At 56.4% G+C, this 17,768-nt stretch overlaps 2 protein-coding genes across 8 annotated transcripts; both read right to left on the bottom strand.

Moving 5' to 3' along the window:
- Positions 1–4: 4 nt before the first annotated feature.
- LZTS2 (leucine zipper tumor suppressor 2) lies at positions 5–9,956 on the bottom strand. Of its 7 annotated transcripts, none has more exons than XM_027960203.2 (5): positions 9,847–9,956; positions 4,202–4,651; positions 2,921–3,583; positions 2,153–2,401; positions 5–1,354 (listed from the first exon to the last, which is right to left on the bottom strand). In XM_027960203.2, exons 2-5 carry the CDS (start codon positions 4,607–4,609, stop codon positions 671–673), a joined length of 2,004 nt encoding a protein of 667 aa, XP_027816004.1. In that variant the 5' UTR covers positions 4,610–4,651; positions 9,847–9,956; the 3' UTR covers positions 5–670. The 7 variants fall into 7 exon arrangements, with proteins under 7 accessions (XP_027816004.1, XP_027816005.1, XP_027816007.1 ...); XM_027960204.2 differs by having other exon boundaries at positions 9,857–9,956; XM_027960206.2 differs by having other exon boundaries at positions 9,587–9,933.
- Positions 9,957–12,345: 2,389 nt separating this feature from the next.
- Positions 12,346–17,734, bottom strand: TWNK (twinkle mtDNA helicase). Its single transcript, XM_004020117.5, has 5 exons — positions 15,899–17,734; positions 15,466–15,706; positions 15,217–15,324; positions 14,774–14,915; positions 12,346–13,572 (listed from the first exon to the last, which is right to left on the bottom strand). The coding sequence occupies exons 1-5, from the start codon at positions 17,139–17,141 to the stop codon at positions 13,252–13,254; spliced, it is 2,055 nt and encodes a 684-aa protein (XP_004020166.4). The 5' UTR covers positions 17,142–17,734; the 3' UTR covers positions 12,346–13,251.
- Positions 17,735–17,768: the final 34 nt, after the last annotated feature.

The raw sequence follows: 17,768 nt of genomic DNA, 5'->3' as shown, positions 1-17,768 counted from the left end.
ATCCTTTTTTAAAAACAAAAAAAAATTTTTTTTAATTTTTTTCTTTGGGTTTGTACAAGAAATTTACAATGTGAAAAATATACAAGTGAAAAACGAGGCCAAAAACCTGGGTGTGGGGAGGGGCCACTTGGTCACAAACACAAATAAACATTTCTGAGTTCTTCCTTTGGTCTGACTACAGCCCCCTCTCCCCAGGAGAGGGGCTGCAGAGCTGGGACCTGGAGATCAGACCCCAGTCCCAGCCCTGTCCCCCAAAATGGGCAGGGTTGGGGGCAGGCACATCTGGAGCAGCTGGCGCTATCTGGCTCACTCTGGCTTTGGGATGGTGGGGAGCATGTGGAGATGAGGGAGCCCCTTCCTTTTCCAAGCCCCCTGGCTGAACAGGCTGGGAGTGCTGGGGGTGTGTGGGGTTGGCAGAGTAGCAATGGCAGTATTTGGGGAGTGAATGAAATAGGTGGAGTGAGTAGGAGCCTTTGTGTAACAGTGGACACAGGGACCTTCAGGGAGTCTGATCCAAGTCATCGGGCAGCCCTGAGTCCTTGGCAGAGGCCCAGAGGCCTGCACCCCAGGGACTAAAGGCCCTTGGGCCCTCAGACTCTGGGACCCTCGGGGGATCTGAGGCTGCTGCCTGCTTTCAGTAGACCTCCATGCAGAGGCGGGTGCTAAGGCCCTAGATTTCGGTGGCAGTGATCTCCTCCAGGCAGATGCAGGGCGCTGGCTCCGCCAGGCCCAGGTCCGCGAGTTCCCGGGCCTCCAGCTCCAGACTGAGCTGCTGCAGCTCCTGCTCCAGCTGCCGGTTACGTCGGTACATCTGGATGTAGTTGTGCTGCAGCTGCTTCTGGTAGCGGATCACCTGCTCCTTCTCTGCCTGCCAGGCCAGCCGCTCCCCCTCGAAGCTGTCCCGCTGCTCCTCGCCTCGCCGCCGCTCCCGCTGTAGCTCCGCCCGGAGCCGCTCCACCTGGGCCCGTAGGCTGCCCCCGACCCCGGCGGCGGCCCGTTGTGCCTTGGCCTCATCACTCTCTGCCAGGAGGAATGGGTCAGCAGCGGCAGGTGGCACAGGGGGTTCCCGGAGTCCGGCGGCCTCACTGTCCAACTGCCCAGCTTTCTCCCGCAGCCGCTCAGCCTCTTGACGGTGCCGCTGCAGCTCCTGGGAACAGGCCTCCAGCTCCAGCTCCCGTGTTCGGGCCGCCTCCTGGAGGCCCCGTGCCCGGCCCTCACTGACCCGAAGCGCTGCCCGGGCCTCCCGCAGTGCCACGCGCAGGGCCACCAGCTCGCTGCCCTTCTGTACCAGCTCTGCCTGAGATTCCTTCAGTTGCTGCTTCAGCAGGGAGATCTCACCTGACTTCTGGCACACCTAGGGGTAGGAGACAGTTGGAAAAGATGGTGAGAAGGTTCTCCCAGGTGGCCAGGCCCTGACATCAAGCTGGGCATTTGGGGAGAGGCAGTTTGATCACTGTACCTATTTTACAGATGAAGACACTGAGGCAGCTATTCATTGGCTAAGGTGGAATATAGACCCAGATCTTATTCTGGTTTCAAAGCTGGGGTCTTTAAACCATCATGAAACACCAGCTTCATGCGGGTTTGGCAGGAGTGGAAGCAGCAAAGGGCAGTGGCTGCATTTCCAGTTGGGAGGCACAACAGTATCTTGGTGGAAAGCATAGATGCTAACTAGAGCCGGACTGCCTGGGTTCAGATCTCAGCTCCGCCACTGTGTGTGGAGTGTGATCTCAGGCTCCATCCCTTCTGGGTCTCCTTTGCCTCACCGACGAAATGAGGGTGTGAACAGCACCCAATTCACAGGGTTATTACAAGGATTAGACGATACTCTACGTTACATGCTTCGAGTAGCAGTACCTGTCAAGGAGTAAGCACTACATTCTCATTCTTACCATTGGTGGGAAGGCAGTGGATGGGAATGTCACTGGCTACCTGAGCACTTAGAGCAGAGCCATGAGGAGAACGAACGTGGAGGCCCCCAAGGAGACCCCTACCCAGAAAGGGAGGTCAGAGGGCGGAGCCTCATCTCACAAAGGTGAGCAAGGGGAGGCCCTCTGGGGATGGCAGGTGAAGGGATGTGGCTGGGCCCCTCCTTTCAAGCCTTACCCCCTCACTGAAGGCCCTGCTCCCTGCTCCTCCTGGTACAGCTCACCTCCCACTTGGTCTCCTCTAGCCGTGGCCCGAGCTCCCGTTGCTCCCGCTCGAAGGCGGCGCAGCGCCGCTCCAGCTGCTCACGTTCCTGCAGCAGCTGCGCAAAGTCGTCCTGCAGCTGCCGCTTCTCCTGCTGCAGCTGGAACACCTGAAGCTGCAGCAGCTGTTGGGCCCGCTGGGCCCGGGCCACACCATCCTCTCGCAGAGCCTCTCGCTCACGGGGCCAGTGCCGTTGCCGCTCCTCGTACACCTGCGGGCGAGAGGGCAGGCCTGGGTCCTGGAGGCTCCCCCACACCTCGAACCCTGGCCACCCCCAGCACCCCAGTCACCAACTGCCCTGGTGGCCCACTGTCCTGGGCTCAGGGAAGGTGGATTCAACAGTGACAATAACTAGGATACCAACAGTAACAACTACTTTTATGAAAAGACAACAATAGCAAGCGTGTGGGACTTCCCAGGTGCCAGGCATTGATCTAAGCACTTTACACCCTTTTCCCTGCTTAATCCTTAATGATAACCCTCAGGTCAGGAATATCCCCATTTATGGTGAGGAAACTGAGGCTCAGTACAACTGAGTAACGTGCTCAAGTCTGAAAGACAGTATATGGTGGTGCCGTGTTAACCACTCTACAGTTTAAGCCAGACAGCTGGGGTGGGGATGGGGGTCACCAGCCCAACACCTGCCTCTTGACAGACAGAAATGCATCTTGTATGCCCAGCACCTGTGGATGTCCTGCCATGCCACCCCCATCACTGCCACTGACCACACCTGGCACATGGTCACCTCACTCTCGTCCAGACTGTCCCGCAGCTGCTGCAGCTCTGCCTCCCGGTCTCGGAGCTTTCCTTCCAGGACACAGTGCAGCAGGGCCTCGTCCGAAGGGGGTGGAGGGGGTGGGGGCGGTGGTGGGGAGCGTTCCCCACAAGAGCTGCTGTCAGGGGAGGCCCGGGGACCGCTGCCCAAGAGCCCCCCAGCCATGCGACCCCCCAGGGAGCCTGTGCTCTTGCTGGAGGAAGATCGGCCGCTGTCTGAGTGGGAGGGCCCGGTGGGGGCTCCTCGGGCTGGCCCCGGCAGGACGCCCCGCCCAGGACCGTGGGAGGGCAGGTGCCCGCCTGGGGAGTTGGTAGCCGGCTCGGCACCCCCGGTGCTGTAAGTGGGCAAGCTGGACAATGAGTTTCGGCCAGAGTCAGACAGAGTCCCCGATGGGCAGCCGCTGGCCCAGCCACTCAGTATCAGGGGTTTGTCGGCAGCCGAGGAGGAGGAGGAAGAGGAGGAGGAGGCCGGGCCCCCGAACAGCTGCGTTAGGCTGCCTTGGCTCCCCGACGGTCCGGTGGCCCGAGGACCCAGGAAGCTAGGTAGGGATGGTACCCCTCGAGGTTTGGGCAGCACTGGCTTGAAGGCTGTTGGGCGGATCACAATTTTCTCCATGTTCTGAAATGAGGTGCCATTTGACAATAGGGATGAGCCGCCCAATCTCTTGAAGCCCTTATCACACTCCCTGCCCTCCCATCCAGGGCCCCCAGTCCCCATATAGTAATAACAATTGCTACCACTGGCTGAGGGCCCCCTGTGTCAGCTTTACTTACGTCAGGCAACTTAAAATGTACCTCTCAGGTCATTACAAAATCCATGCAAGCAAAATATCATCGCTATTGCATACATAGATGAGGAAATGGAGGCTGAGGGAGTTACAGGCTTTGCACAAATGCAAACACACACTAGCTATTTAAAACAGTATTTCTAAGAAGCTAACATTTATTGAGTACCTATTATGTGCCAGGCACTATGCTAAACACTTTACACATATTATTTGATTTAATTCTCACAACAATCCTATGAGAATTGACCTGTTACCTCCATTTTACAAACACAGAAACTGAGGCTCAGAAAGGTTAAATGATGTCCCTGAGTGAGGTAGAGCTGGGATAAGAACCCAAGTCTGGTGAATCTGGAGCCCACACTCCTTCCTATAAATAGGTCTCCAAATTTCAGCTTCTCCAGGGGACCTCTGATTCCACCCAGACCCTCAAAAGAAGGGCTGGTCCTCACCTTCTCTAGCTTTCCAGAGACAGGGATGAGCTTTGGTGGGGGACCACGGAGGTGAGCATTGCGTGCCCGCTGCTCTCGGGCATCTTCAAGGTCACTGCTTGGGCTGGGGGGTGACTCTGTCCGGAAGTCCTCGTTGATGTAGGTAAAGTTGGTACCAGGGACAGCCTTCCTGGGGGGCACAGCTGGGCACAGTGGCTCCTGTGCCTCGTAGCCACCCCGCAGCAGCCCATCCTGCTGGCGGAAGAAGGTGGGTCCAGGGGGACCATGGTGGCGAGGAGGAGCCGGCCCCCCGGGGCAGGGCCGGCCTGAGATGAGGCTGCTCACGCTGCCCATGGCTGGAGCTTGTGGGGCGGTAGCGGCCTCAGGAGCGGGTTCCAGGGGCACTGGCAGTGTCTGCACAATGGCCATGGCGGCAGAGGCTCAGGCCTGGCCAGGGGCCTCCAGGGAAACCTGTGAGCAGGGAAGTGGCATCAGAGTCTCTCCATCGTGAGCTCCCTTCCTGTGTGAAGTCCTGAGTCCCTCCTGGTCCTTAGTCTCTGGTCAAACGGCCCACCCAACATCAGTGAAAAGCACTGATATCCTCCCCCTAACACATCCCCTCTTGCATCTTGGCAAGAACCTCCATCCTCCCTGGGCCCCAGACCACTGCCCAATTCTGGTCTGAATAGGGCTAAGGACTGAATCTATCAAGCAGGGATGATGAGGGAATGGGGGTCCCACAGAGGCCAGGAATCAGGGAGGAAGCCCTCTGTACCAGCTCCTGGCACTGGTCCCTGTTCCACTGGGACAGGTGGACTCATTAGATGCAGTCTGGGCAAACTCAGGGGTGCAGTCTGCAGCTCAAAATGGTAATTAGGGAACAAAGAGCTAAGGTCAGGCAGTGCCCAGCCTCACCCAGCTGGGCCTCAGTTTCTCCCAGACAGAGAGGCGGCAAGGGTGGAGCTGGTCAAACAAGAACCAGAGCTCTCAGGGAACCCACAGGTGCCCTCTGGGGTCTCCTGCCTCCCAGAGGTGGATGTAGGCTCATGCCTATTTCCATGACAATTCCTAGCCTCACCGCACCCAGTCAGTCAGGCCTAAAGAAGCCTCCACAGGCCCATTGCCAACCTCTATGAAACCTTTTAGCTTTCGACATTCCCCAGAGTAAATCCAAAGGGATGAGAATAGAGGCTCTACCATCACCTCTGGCAGCTGCTCCAGGGAAGAGAGCTCCACCTTCCCAGGCCCTGCTCTTCCTGGAAGGGGATAGCAAGCCTCCACCCGGAACTCCCTCCCTAGTCCTGAGGCTGAAGACCAGGGCTCAGGCATCTGCTGAAGTCATCATGCAGAGCGGGGGCCAAGAAGTGGACAGAGAACTGCGTAGGAGTAGGAGTGTATGCATTTTACTTATTTGTGTGTGTGAAACTGTGCACAAGAACATGAACATGAGCACTGTGTGTGAAAACATGAGTGTATGTGAGTACACGTATGTTTGGATAGATGTATCAATACATTCAGATATATACATGTATATATACATGAACTCATATGGGCATACCTTACAAAAATCTGTGCAGCTCTCTCAGAAAGTATCTGAAAATTATAAATGCATACATTAGTGAATCTGTGATGTATGAGTGTGACTATGTCAGAGAATGGTTTGATGTCCATTCATATATACACGAGTTTATGTATCCTACACAAGCGTGTGAACAGGAAATAGTGCACAAGTGTGTACAGAGTGTTGTGTGTGCATGTGAGAGGGTGAGAGTCTGGGTGGCACGCAGGGCCAAATGAGTGAGTGGGAGCCTGGTTTTTGTCACTCACTGGAGTGTGTGGAGAGGAGAGACACATTATTCTTTGCTTGATCTGCTCTCCTTCATTCTTGCTTGTGTTCGTTAAGTCCACCCTCCCCCACCTTCCCGCTCAAGTCAAAAGATCTGGAGGAAGGTGTCCAGACTGAGGGAGGAGGAGCTGGGAGCCAGGGGTGGGGGTGACTGGTGCCCTCGGAGCAGGGGTGGGGACTGAGTCCACCCCACAAGTGCCAGTCCTGAGCAAAGCTGATAGAACACCCCCTCCTCTGCCCTCTCCCAGACCACCCAGGACATGCAGGAAACCGTGGGGAAGGGGCTTCCCTAAGAGGCCAAGAGGGCTGGCACCTCGGTGTGTTTCCCCACTTCAGTGAGCACAGAGTGGAAACTGAGGGGAGGAGACAGAGAGATTCAGACAGGGACCCAAAGGACAGGAGACAAAGACGAAGAGCGGCTCCAGGGCCTGGCGGACCCAGTGAGCCGGGGTCCCCGCGAAGCCAGGGGCCCCTAAACCGAGAAGAGACGCTGAGCTGGGCCCTGAGCGCCAGACACCCACGGAGCCAAAGCCAGGCGCCTGGAAAGCCAGGCCCAGCCAGTCTGGCTCCCGCTCTTGGAGCCCGAGAGAAAAGGAGGGGCAAGTGGAGGCTCCATTTTGAGAAATGCGTTTGTGGCTGTGAGACGGGAACCCCTCGCACTCCCCAACATCCTTGGGAAACCGCTCTGGCACAGCACACACTGCCCGGCTCGGTGGGCCGGGGGCGGTTGAGGGCTGGATGCAGCCGGGGCCCGAGGGAGGTCTGGCCGAGGTCCGAGTTTCCCACAGACCTGTTTCGGGGGCAGAGGAGTTCGGGAAAGTCTCCCCCTCACCAAACTCCAGGACCATCCAGCGGGATCAAGTCTGAGATCACGAGTTTCCATTACAAGACAGGAAGCCGGGAGCCCCCAATCCGCCCTCCGGAGTTCACCCCCCTCCTTCCGCCTCTTCCAGAAAGTGGGGGCAGCTGTGGAATGCCGCCTCCCCACGGGACCTCCGCCGCGCAGAAGTTGGGGGCGCCCCCAGGTCGCCTCCCAGCCCCGGCCCCCCCCTCACCTCCACCGCGCCGCTCCATGCTCAGCCCCGGGCCGCCCCCAGCGCTCCACAGGCGCGCCGCGCGGCTCCAGCCTGCCGCGCGCCGCCACTCGGAGCGGCCCGGTCCGACCCGGCCCCGCCTCCGCGGCGCCCCCAGCCCGGCCTGGCCCCCGCCCGGCCCAAGTGGGCGGTGCAGCGCGGGGGAGGGTCCGAGGGGTGACCCCGCCCCCGGGGCGCGGACACGCGCAGGCACCCGGCGTCACGCGTGTCCGGCGGGGCGCACGCTGGAGCTACGCAGCAGGACTCAGATTCCCTCCCTCCGAGGAGCGATGGCTGTGTGTCTGGGGCTCGGTCGGTTCAGGACTAGGCGGTGGCGGGTCACCCTTTACCCTTACTTGGGCCCCGGGGCCAGCGGCAGCTGGTCATTGTTCGAGCACAAAGGGCCAGGCGCCGCGGCAGCCGCCCTTCCCCCTCCGCTCCTCTAGTCGATGCCTCACCCCTAGGCACACTCTCCGGCTTCAGAGTCCAGAGAAGGAGGTTGGGGGTCACCTAACCCCCAAGTCTTGGCCCTGCGTCCTGGCACAAGTCGGGGGCCGACGCTTGGTGGGTGCCTGCCCCACCCCCAGCCGCTTGCAGAAGGCACGCTAGGATTTGCGGAGGCGGCGCCACCTGGCGGCCCGTTCGGAGAACACAGCCACCCCCAAACTTGGGGGGCCCCTACCCTTCTCCCCAGTGCTGTACTCCCTCTCGGGAGAGCCCCGGCCTTCCTCGAGCGCGGTTCTTTGCTCCCCAACCTTCCCTCAGACTCATTTGCTAAGAGGTAAATGCTCAAGAGAGAGACGTCCCCTGGGCCCCCAAAAGTCACCCCAGTGGGGGAGCTGGTCCAAACCTACAGGCCAAGCTTACGCCAGCCTCACAGCAGACAACGTTCCACTGTCTTCTCAGGGTCAAGAATACTCTCACCCTCTGGCAAACAACACAATCTAAACACCCACACGACCTTTCCCACACTCAGTCTCAGACACAATCACTCAGTCTGTCTGGTCCATCAGAAGGATCCATGTCCCTTCTTGCCATAATCAGGCCAACTCAGAGATACACACTTGGTATCACGGCTAGTTGTGCACAAGCTTTCACAGCTCAAGTTCCTTTGCACCCAGTCACAGTCTTGACTATACTTGCCTCCCAAGCTTTTTTCACACTATGACAGTCTTTTTCACAGTCACAAAGACAACTTTTTAAACATACACGTCGTATTTCACAAACATTTTATCACACAGACTTTCCCATAGGGGTTTCTGTGACCTAACCAGGTCAGCTGATGCCCGCATCCCTGGGCAAGGACAGCCTCCTGCCCCCTAACCCCGCCCCCCAGAACTAAGGCCTGCCAGAGCTCCTCTGCCCCAGGAAGGAGCATTCCCCCCGCCCCGCCCCCCCCTTCCAGGCCGCAGCCTGGCCGGCTCTCAGTTCTATTTTTAGCTCCATGGAAAGAGTTGTTTTCTTTCTTTTTCCCTGGAAAGGGAAACATAGCCCAGCCACCCTCAGGCTCACCCTAGACCCTCTTGCCTCACAAGTACAGACTGAGCCCCACCCCCATAGAGACCCCCTCTTCTGGCCTTGCCCTGATCCCAGCCTCCTGGGGCACCAGGAGCCTCCTCCCCTTTCTGGCAGCCTGCCCAGAAGCTCAGGCAGCAGCTGGGCTCAGCGTGTGTGGAGGGGTAGGGAGGGTGGTGGAGAGGGAGGCCGAGGGCCGCTGCCCACTCTCATTCGCTGGGGGGAGGGGGCCGTGCTCCCTTCTACCAGAGGGAGACGGGCCCACTCTGGTATAGAGAGGATGTGTACGGTCATGCATTCTCTGGGGAAGGGGGACTCCTACTCTTGCGTGAGTGGGCTTTCTGCTCCTACTTTGAGGGGAGGAGCTCCCAGTGCCGCAAGGAGGAGTGTAGTAAGAAAGGGGACCCACAGGCGTTCGCGCAGATGCTCCCCGGGGCTGGAGGTCCCGGCGGAGGCTGCTGTACACTGCCAGAATTGCCCCCCTCTCGGGTATCTTCAGGAATGGGGGCAACATGTTCCGGAGAAGGAAGGTGAGGAGCCCAGGTAACCAACCCTCTCAGTCCAACAGTCTGTTGTCCTCCTTCGCTACCCCAACTCCGGGGGGCGTTGTGCTCCCATTCCTGGGGAAGGGCTTATCCCCTCCAAGGGGAGAATGGAATACAGCCCGGCAATGTATCTTTCAAACTCGCTTAGTACTGCGGAGGGAGGTTCCCGCCGCGAGGCTCCCCCCGTACAGCCCACGGGTCTGCGAAGCGATCACGTGCTCAACGCCTGTTTACGTCTTAGTCTTCACCTGCGGGCAGCAAGGAAGCCGGAACCTCCGGAGGCGTCCCACCTGGCCCGCCCCCGTCCGCGGTCACTGGGAGGCCCTTTTCTCCCACCCTCACCAAGTACGCGACGGCAGCACACCCTGCCCGCTGGGGGTCCGCGCGGGCCAGCGGCGCTGATCCGCCAACAGCAAGCGAAACTCACTAGGCGCGTCCGCCCCGCAGTGCACGTGTATTCAGGTGTCTCCAGTACGCGCGTGGGTCTGTGTGCACGCGTGTGTGCGCCCGTCGGTGTGAGTTTTCGTGTAGGTTCCCTGTTCAGACTCTTCGCCCGCGGCCCCTGGACTGAGGACCCGTCTCTTCACCCCAATCCCCGGCTTCCCGGGATCGGGAAATTTCACTCCGGGGCGGGGGTGTGCAGGAGGCGAGAGTTCCTACACCGCCGCGGCGCCCCCACTCACTCACCCAGCGCTACCTTAACCGCCGTTCCAGCTCCCGCTGGGCTCCTGACCCAGGGCCGGCACCTCCTGGTCGCAGATCCGCCGGCTCCCCAGCGCGCTCGGCCCGGGCTTGGTGGAGGGGGCGGGGCGGCTGAGGCCGCGCCCCCGACCAAGGCAGGGGAGTGGTCTGCCCAGCACCCCCTCAGCAGCAGATCTGGTACCCTGCCAAGCAGTGTTGCGACGGTGGCCCAAGACTGCCCCTCGGACTTCTGACTTCGCAGCTTCTGGAACTGGCTTTCGATCTAGGAAGGGGCCAGCGGCGCCACAGCTAAGCTAAGCTACCTGGCTGCCCTAACCAAGTTGGCTATAGGGCTTTACTGCCACTATCCTCTGGTCTGTAGGGAGCCCAGCCTGGTCCACTCTCAGCCCACTCCCCAGACACAGGGAAAACCCCTGGGAAGCAGACGAAGAAGGCTCGGATTTCACCGAAACAGACCCCACCCTTCCTCACACACCTCTGAGGTTGGGGCTGCTCAAGCAGAACCAACACCTCCCCCTCCCCTGGAGTAGGTGTCTGCCCGGTGAGCAGGCTTGCCAGTTTTGCCCCCCGCCCCCCACCAGAGTGTAGTCAGGCTTCTCTTAGACTTATAAAGTTCCACCCACAGGCACAAACAGGAAGTTGACCTGTATTGCACCAAAGGGTCCCTCCCTCCATGGCACCCAAGGCAGCCTGTGGGAGGGCAGACCGTGATGTCTACAGGTATTTGGGTCATATCTGCAGCCTGAGTACTTGGGCAGCAGGAGCCCTTTGAGTTGAGTCTCTTCTGAGACCCATCCCCAGTGAAGGGATGGAGGACCAAAGCTGCCCCCTTACAGGCAAGGGGGTTAGAGAATCTGAGGACAAGCCTGCAGATCCAGCTGGATTCTACTGGGCCAGGCTCTCCCTCAGCTCTCAGGAAGATTCCAGTTGGGCACAGGCCGAGTACTGGTTCTAGCCCAGGCAGTTTGCCTCAATCCTCTTAGGTGGGGTATAGAAACAGTGACTCCTAGGGACCTTACATAGGACCCAGGGATTAACTGCTACTTTTTGGGCTCCAGGGGCTCTTGAAATACTTTGGGCTAATTTTCACGTGAGGGGTTTAAGACAGGTGTGTAATGGAATGTGTGTGTGTGTGTAGGGGTGGGGCTGGGGGATCATTAGCTTCCCCTCCTCCCTACCATTCTGGTTTGCTGTGTAGGCTGTCTGCTAGAAGGGTGGGGCAAGACAGGCAAGTGTGTATCTATCCCTCTATCCCCAATTCATAGACCTCATAAAAGTCTCCTTTTGGAAATCCCTGAAAGATTTCCTGAGCACAGAAGACCAGAATGTGGAACCCACATCCTTACAGGTAGGACTGACCTGGTAGTGTGCATCTGGAAGGCATGGCTGACGTTTAACGTTATAGACCCTGGATGAGGCCTAGACCAGCCAGCGGCTGGGAATGATTACTGCAGGATTAGGAGGACTGGCTCCAGCCAGTCTGGGAGAGACCCCCAAGAAGGGAGGCCCTGGAGGAGGTCCCCCTTCCCTCCCCCTAGAGAACAGCTTTGTTCCAGGGTCTGTTTCAGGAAACAATTGTAGTCACAGTTCTCACACACAACAGACCAGAGACCCCAAACCATTCCACAGGGTTCCAGACCTCCCTCTTAGGTTGATAAGGAATGCTTGAAAAGGCAGCCTTGCTTCCAGGAAGCAGGACCCCCCCCCCCCCATCAAATACCCCCCTTAACAAAAGGCTTCTCCCCAGCCCCCTTCGAACATCTTGCATTCTCACTACTCTTGCAGGCAAATCTAAAGGGAAACGGACTTTAGAATATCTGAGGAAGTGACATGGGAAAGTGTTATCATTTAGCAATATTTCTGACATGGTCTCTTTCTGCATAAGTTATTTTACGATCTCCTTCAGAGTTTCTTAAAAACAAGGAGTCCTGCAACCTCTCCTGAAACCTCCAGAATCAGAAATGCCCATGTGTCAGGATTCGGGGAAGAGTAGGGCCTAGGGACTGCATTTTTAAACAAGAAACCGAGTTCTAACACACACTAACATAAGAGAAACCTGGAGAGGGTACAAGAGAGGGAAATGGAAGTGGGTGGGGAGCAGATAAGAGTATGCTGAGCCTGAATCCACAATGAGCGAGGCCACTGAGTGACTCATGTCACAGAGGGACAGCTGGTCAGGCAAGGTCTTAGGCATGGGGCCCAGTGACCCACACCTCTGCCAGGGATCACATGGAGATCCTCAGGGAAGACAGGGGTAAAGAAGCATCATCCTATCTTCCCTAGGCCATGAAGAGGTATAAGGGTGTGCATGCATGCACGCAGATCCTGCTTTCTTGGGAGTACGCAGCTCTGACGGAGTGGGGGAGGGGACTTATCCACTCCCAATTCAAAAAGTGAGAGGAAAATTCAGTTCAAGGAAAATCCAGTTAAAGACTAGGGAGACACCTGGTGGTCAAATAAGAAAAAGCAGAGTAACAAAGGCAATGGAAAAAAATATATTTTTATTTTTCAGTAAAACTGGAAAAGGCTCTACAAAAAGTCTTGATTGTATCCACTCCAGCAGTCCGAAGCAGCATACCATGGAATGAGTGTCTAGGTGGCAGGCACTCTGGGCTCACAGCTCCCTTCCATGGCTCTCTTCCAGGCTTCCACCTTTGTAGCTAGCCCTGGTGTTATTAATACAAGGGTGAAGCACCTAGATCAGATGGTAGTAAGCACCACTTCAGGGGAGGCTTCAGAGTGGCGGGTAGAGGAGTTTGGTGTCCGCCATGTCACCCCTTGGCTCTGAAAGCCTGGGCTGGAGTTTTGACAAGAAGTTACAGGTTCAGGGAGCCTGACCCCCCCTGCTTTGACCTCAACTTGCTCGTTCTCACCTCAGGGCCTCTGTATTTTTTCCTCTGCCTGGATTCCTCTTTTTCCACATGTTCACATGGCTCAATCCTAGTTCTTTAGAGGTCCCAGCTCAAATGTCCTCTGCTCAGAGATACCTTTTCAAATATTACTCTAAACTAGACTGTAAGCACTATCACATTACTGTATTTTTCTCCTTTAGAGCATATTTTCACTATTGAGAACTATGTTTTGTGTGTATTTGCTCATTGCTTGTCTCTTCTACCAGATTACAGGTTCCATGGAAGCAGGGACCTCATCTGTCTTGTCAGTGCTATATTCCCAGAATCTAGAACCAAGCCTAGCACATAGTAGGTTCTCAAATATTTGCTAAATTGAATTCTCTCGAAATGAAACCATTCCCTATGCTAAGCCCCTCAGGGTGAGACAGGGGCCCATAGCTCACAACTACAGGGCAGAGGCAGCCCTAGCAGAGGACTGAGAGTCTCTACCCCACACTGTCCTGCTAGGCGTGTTTCAATGTCCAGCTCTGCAGTGTCTTCACCTTGAAGGCTTGGAGAGGTCTGGCTGGTTGGGGTTGTGGGCCTGGTTGGAACAAGTCTCAGAGATCTGGGGCATAGCCCCCTTTTTGCCAGAAGAGGGTTTTTTGGCCACTAGTCCATTGTCATCCTTGATCTTCTTGAGCCGGGCCTTGCTCTTTGGTGGTATGGAGAAGGTGAGAGAACTCTTGTTGAATTCAAGTGGGAAGACACCTACATCTCCATCAAAGCGGTTCTTGGACACCTGCAGATACCGTTTCCCTGGCCCAGTTACCAGTTTCCTGTCCTGCAGGATCAGAACGTTGTCTGCTTCCTGGCTTGCCTGGGGGATAAGGGGCAGAAGGAAGAAGGAGCAAGAAGATATATGAGAGGAGCACAAAGGAAGGCTGAGAATGCAGGAATAGCAAGAATGTGGAAAGGGAAAAGTACTTCCCCTGTCACCAAAGCTCTCTGAACTACTGACCAAAATGCTGGGGTCACTTGAGTTTTTAGTTCCCTGACAACCCTGTTGCTGTCCCAGATTGTGTACATGCTGTTCCCTCTGCTGCTAACACATCTGGCTCCTTGGCTCATGACCTCACTCAACCTGAGCTCCTCATCATTTAGGTCCCAGTCTAAATGTCTCACTTCCCTGGAGAGAACATTCTTGATCCCCATAAATAAAAAAGGCACCAGCATCTTTCCACTTCTGTCATTCTTTTCCCCAGTTCCATGTCTGTTTCATCATGGCACACAGTTTGCATTCCTTGCCCTGTCTTCCTAGTGCCCAGCCCAGGCCTGGCACATAATAGGCACTCACTCAGTGTGTCATGGAAGCTCCAGGATCCCAGGCTGGTCCTGCTGCCCAGAGGGCCTTCCCACTTACTTGCTTATTTCATACCTATTGTTAGCCAAAACCCAACCCAACCTTTGTTGACACCTCTTCTAAGAAGTCTCCCCAGATGTCCCAGGCTGACTCAGATGCCTTTTCTCCCCAAATACCTGTGCTGCCTATCATAGTTCTTAGTATTATCATGAAAGTGAAACTCGCTCAGTCATGTCCAACTCTTTGCCACCCCATGGACTTCCACTTAGTCCATGGAATTCTCCAGGCCAGAATACTGGAGTAGGTAGCCTTTCCCTTCTCTAGGGGATCTGCAACCTAGGGATAGGACCCAGGTCTCTGGCGTTGCAGGTAGATTCTTTACCAGCTGAGCCACAAGGGAAGCCCCAAGTATTATCATATTGAGTTGTAATCACTGTCTCCTTTTTTTTTGTGCTGTGCTATATGGCATGTGGGATCTTAGTTCCCTGACCAGGTCTCCAACCCTTGCTCCTTGCATTGGAAGCACAGTCTTCACCACTGCACCGCCAGAATACATAGCACATGTATTCTTCATGTCATGACTCCAGAGGCAGCTGCCTCCTGCCTGTTCCAGATGGGTAGTCAAGATGATTTAAGGCTGAATGAGGGCTGTCCCTGGTCATACCTGCCCCCTCTACTCTCCACTCTCTTAGCTTGAGATCCTCTAAAGTCCACTTACTTTGGCTGAGCCAAAAATGGATGCTGTCTGTAGTTCTTTATCATCATCCTCTTTTCGGGGGTGAATGACCAGTGTTACATGGCAGCTACTGTCTGTTGCAAACTTCCGAAAGGCCCCGACAATGTAGTCTTGAGCTGCAATCCTGCCCAACAAAGCAAAGAGGTTATCAGACACAGAAGGACAAGAATGAACACATACTCCTGATTCGTTCACATCTTACCACAACATCACTCTACTTCCCTTTGCCCAAGGACTCACACTTAAATCCCTGTCCACATTTACCACTGTCATACCACACACCTCTATAAAGACAGAAATACGTATAGAGAGGTATGTGCCTGCACATATGTCAGAAAACAAGCGTACAGTGTTTACCCAGAGGCCAGCTGCCTGAGAAGATGTGTGTTTAAGTGGGTTACAGCTAGACAAGAGGAGGATGTCACCTGTCTGTGGACAGCTGCTCATGACCCATCATGAACTGCAGATTGTCGATGACCACGTGACAAATGTCGTAAACATAGACTGCATGTTGCATTGTGTCTATTACAGTCCTGGGAAGAGGAAGAGACAATGAATTCCAGAGTCAGTTACAAGTAATGACTGGTCTCTAGACCACGGCAGTCTGAAGACTCTGTTGGGAGTCTGTTCTCCTGCCCTCCTGTTCTTTGCAAGCCGAGGCCTGGAAACCTCACCTGATGCTCTGTTGCCCATGAAAAGTCATGAAATAGAGGGGCAAGTCCTCAAAGCGGTCAGCCCACTCATCGTATTTGTCCAGTTGCTCTTCCAGCCGTCCCACAGCAAACTGTGTCAGCATGACACGGGCTAGTCTCACGTTGCTGATCTCAAAGCTACCCCACAGCGTGTTCACTCCTTGGGTACACAAATCCAGGGCATATTCACTGATGAATGTTGTCTTTCCACTGCCTGTTGGCCCTGCACAGGGGTTGAACACAGACCTGGGTGAGGGAAAAAAGCCCTAACCTTGAAACCAAGATCCACAACAAGCTTCAAAGTTGGGAGGCAAAGGCTCCTCTTAAACATTTACTATTGCCCAAACCCACATGCTTTAGTCATCTAATCCTCTGCCCCCAAACCCACCCAAGCAATAAGTTCCCAAAGGGTTACCTGTGAAGACTGTCAGCTCGCCCTTCCGATGTCCCTTCAAAAGACGATTGAGGTCTGGGAAGCGGCTCCAGCGAACACCAGCTGCCTGCTCCACGTTTGACAGTTCTCCTAGCACCTCCTCCCGAAGCTGCCGGAAAGACACGATAGACTTGTGCCAGGCGGGCAGGGCAGTACGCAGAATACGAGAAAGGTTTAAGCCTTGGTTCAGAGCCTCCAATGGAGAGGGCTGCTGGTCCCCAGGCCGCACCAAGGAGCATCGTTTGGGGTTCAGTTTTCGGGCAAACAACTTGGCAGCTTCCCAGGACCTAAGGTCATTCCCCAGCCAAAGCACGACCCGTCGGAACTGTTCGAGGTAAGGAAGCAGGGCAGGGGGTAAGCAGGCTGTTCCTCGGGGTAGGGCTAGAGTGGGCAGCCCTGTGGACTGGTTCAAGGCCAGACTGTCCAGCTCTCGACTTGTCAATATCACTTCAACATCTCGTCGACTGATCAGTGGTAACCCAAACAGGTTGTGGTAGGCACCAGGCCGGGGAATGGTGGTCTCCACATACTGCACCCCATTGCCCTGGGTTTCAGGCCCTAGTAGCTTCAGGCCTCGCAATCCCAAACCTCCAGGGGAGAACCAAGGGAAGACAAGCTTGCGAGCAGGCCGCAGATAGCGCACACTGAAACGCTTAAGTGTGTCATCTGTCACTCTGGTGAGGCCAAACATCATGCGAGCTAGCTGGGCCTCCTCTGGCTCAGGCAGCTCCCAGAGAGGTATGGCTCGGTCCCAGATCCTCCGGACCTCCTCACTGTCCTCAGCTTCTGGGGCCTCACTGAGTAGGACCCCTTCTCTGGCCCCATCCCCTTGCCCCTCCACGCTGGCCTGAAAGTCTTCCCAGCTCCCCTCTGCTAGGGTGGTCATGCAGAGAAAGCGGCCCGTGGTCTTGTCAATGAAGAGGCTGAAGGAAGAGGCTGCACCAGTCTGGTCCTTGAGCTTTGAGGCCTCCACAAAGGGACTAGGTGCCCGCAGGCAGCTGTGTCCATCCTGGAAGGGGATCCCACGGGCCCGCAAATACTGGCGGATTTCAGTTGTGGTTACAGGCAACACTGGTGCCTCCAAGGAGGGAAGAGCCTCCTTCCTGTACCGTCTGCGAGGAGGGCCCGGGGCCAAGCTTCGGGGCAGGCCTCTCCGTCCCATCCACGCCCCACGCAGGGGCAGCAGGATGCGGAGGGGGTACCCGCTTCGGAGGAGGACCCACATTCCTACTCAAACGGAGGAAGTTACTGCTTGAAATGCCTTAGGTGCCTGGTTCGGGTGCCTTCACTACTAGGTCATACCCTAGGGACCCTGCACGCAGCTCTCTTCTCCCTCTGAATCCTCTTCAGCCCCTCTACATTGCCACCTCACATCCACGCCAGAGGACTTTTTCCCGTCCGCCTCCCTCTGGCCGGTCCCTCCACAGCTACCTCACCTCTGCCACCTTCCGCGCCGCCCCTTCCTGACGCGGTTTCTCTCGATCATCTCCTCGCCACTACCGCCCCTCCACTGCCCCTCTTCATCGTCCTCATCTCTGCAGCCGTCTGTGTCCCTTCCGTGGTCTCCCTCCTCTGGGGTCCCTGACAAAGGACCGTTCCACCGCTCCCCTCAAGGGGACTCCCCGCGACTAGAGGGTTGCTCCGCCGCTCCCGCCGAGGGGCGCCCGTCGTGCCTCCGCCGGGTGGCTTCCGCGGCTCCACGGCTAGGAGCTCCGCCGCTCCTGACCCCAGCCCCCGGGGCGCCACTCTCGTCTAACCCCTGTCGCCAGCAACGTGGGTCACACGCGAGCCACCAGCCGTGACTTCGGAAGCAAAACTAGCGCGTTGCAAGTGTTCCCGGAAGCGGAAGCCT

This window comes from Ovis aries, chromosome 22 (assembly GCF_016772045.2).
Source record: "Ovis aries strain OAR_USU_Benz2616 breed Rambouillet chromosome 22, ARS-UI_Ramb_v3.0, whole genome shotgun sequence".
NCBI classification, from domain to species: Eukaryota; Metazoa; Chordata; class Mammalia; order Artiodactyla; family Bovidae; genus Ovis; species Ovis aries.
This window is presented reverse-complemented; position numbering and strand designations above follow the sequence as displayed.

Excerpts from the sequence above, each read along its gene's own strand:
- LZTS2 (XM_027960203.2), bottom strand. The coding sequence starts at position 4,609 with ATGGCCATTGTGCAGACACTGCCAGTGCCCCTGGAACCCGCTCCTGAG. Across the intron at positions 2,402-2,920 it reads GTGAGGTGACCATGTGCCAG|GTGTACGAGGAGCGGCAACG; the intron begins GTGTGGTCAGTG and ends TCTCGCCCGCAG. Across the intron at positions 1,355-2,152 it reads TAGAGGAGACCAAGTGGGAG|GTGTGCCAGAAGTCAGGTGA; the intron begins GTGAGCTGTACC and ends TCCTACCCCTAG.
- TWNK (XM_004020117.5), bottom strand. The coding sequence starts at position 17,141 with ATGTGGGTCCTCCTCCGAAGCGGGTACCCCCTCCGCATCCTGCTGCCC. Across the intron at positions 15,707-15,898 it reads CGAGCTGACAGTCTTCACAG|GGCCAACAGGCAGTGGAAAG; the intron begins GTAACCCTTTGG and ends ACCCCTGTGCAG. Across the intron at positions 14,916-15,216 it reads GAGCAGCTGTCCACAGACAG|GATTGCAGCTCAAGACTACA; the intron begins GTGACATCCTCC and ends TTTGTTGGGCAG.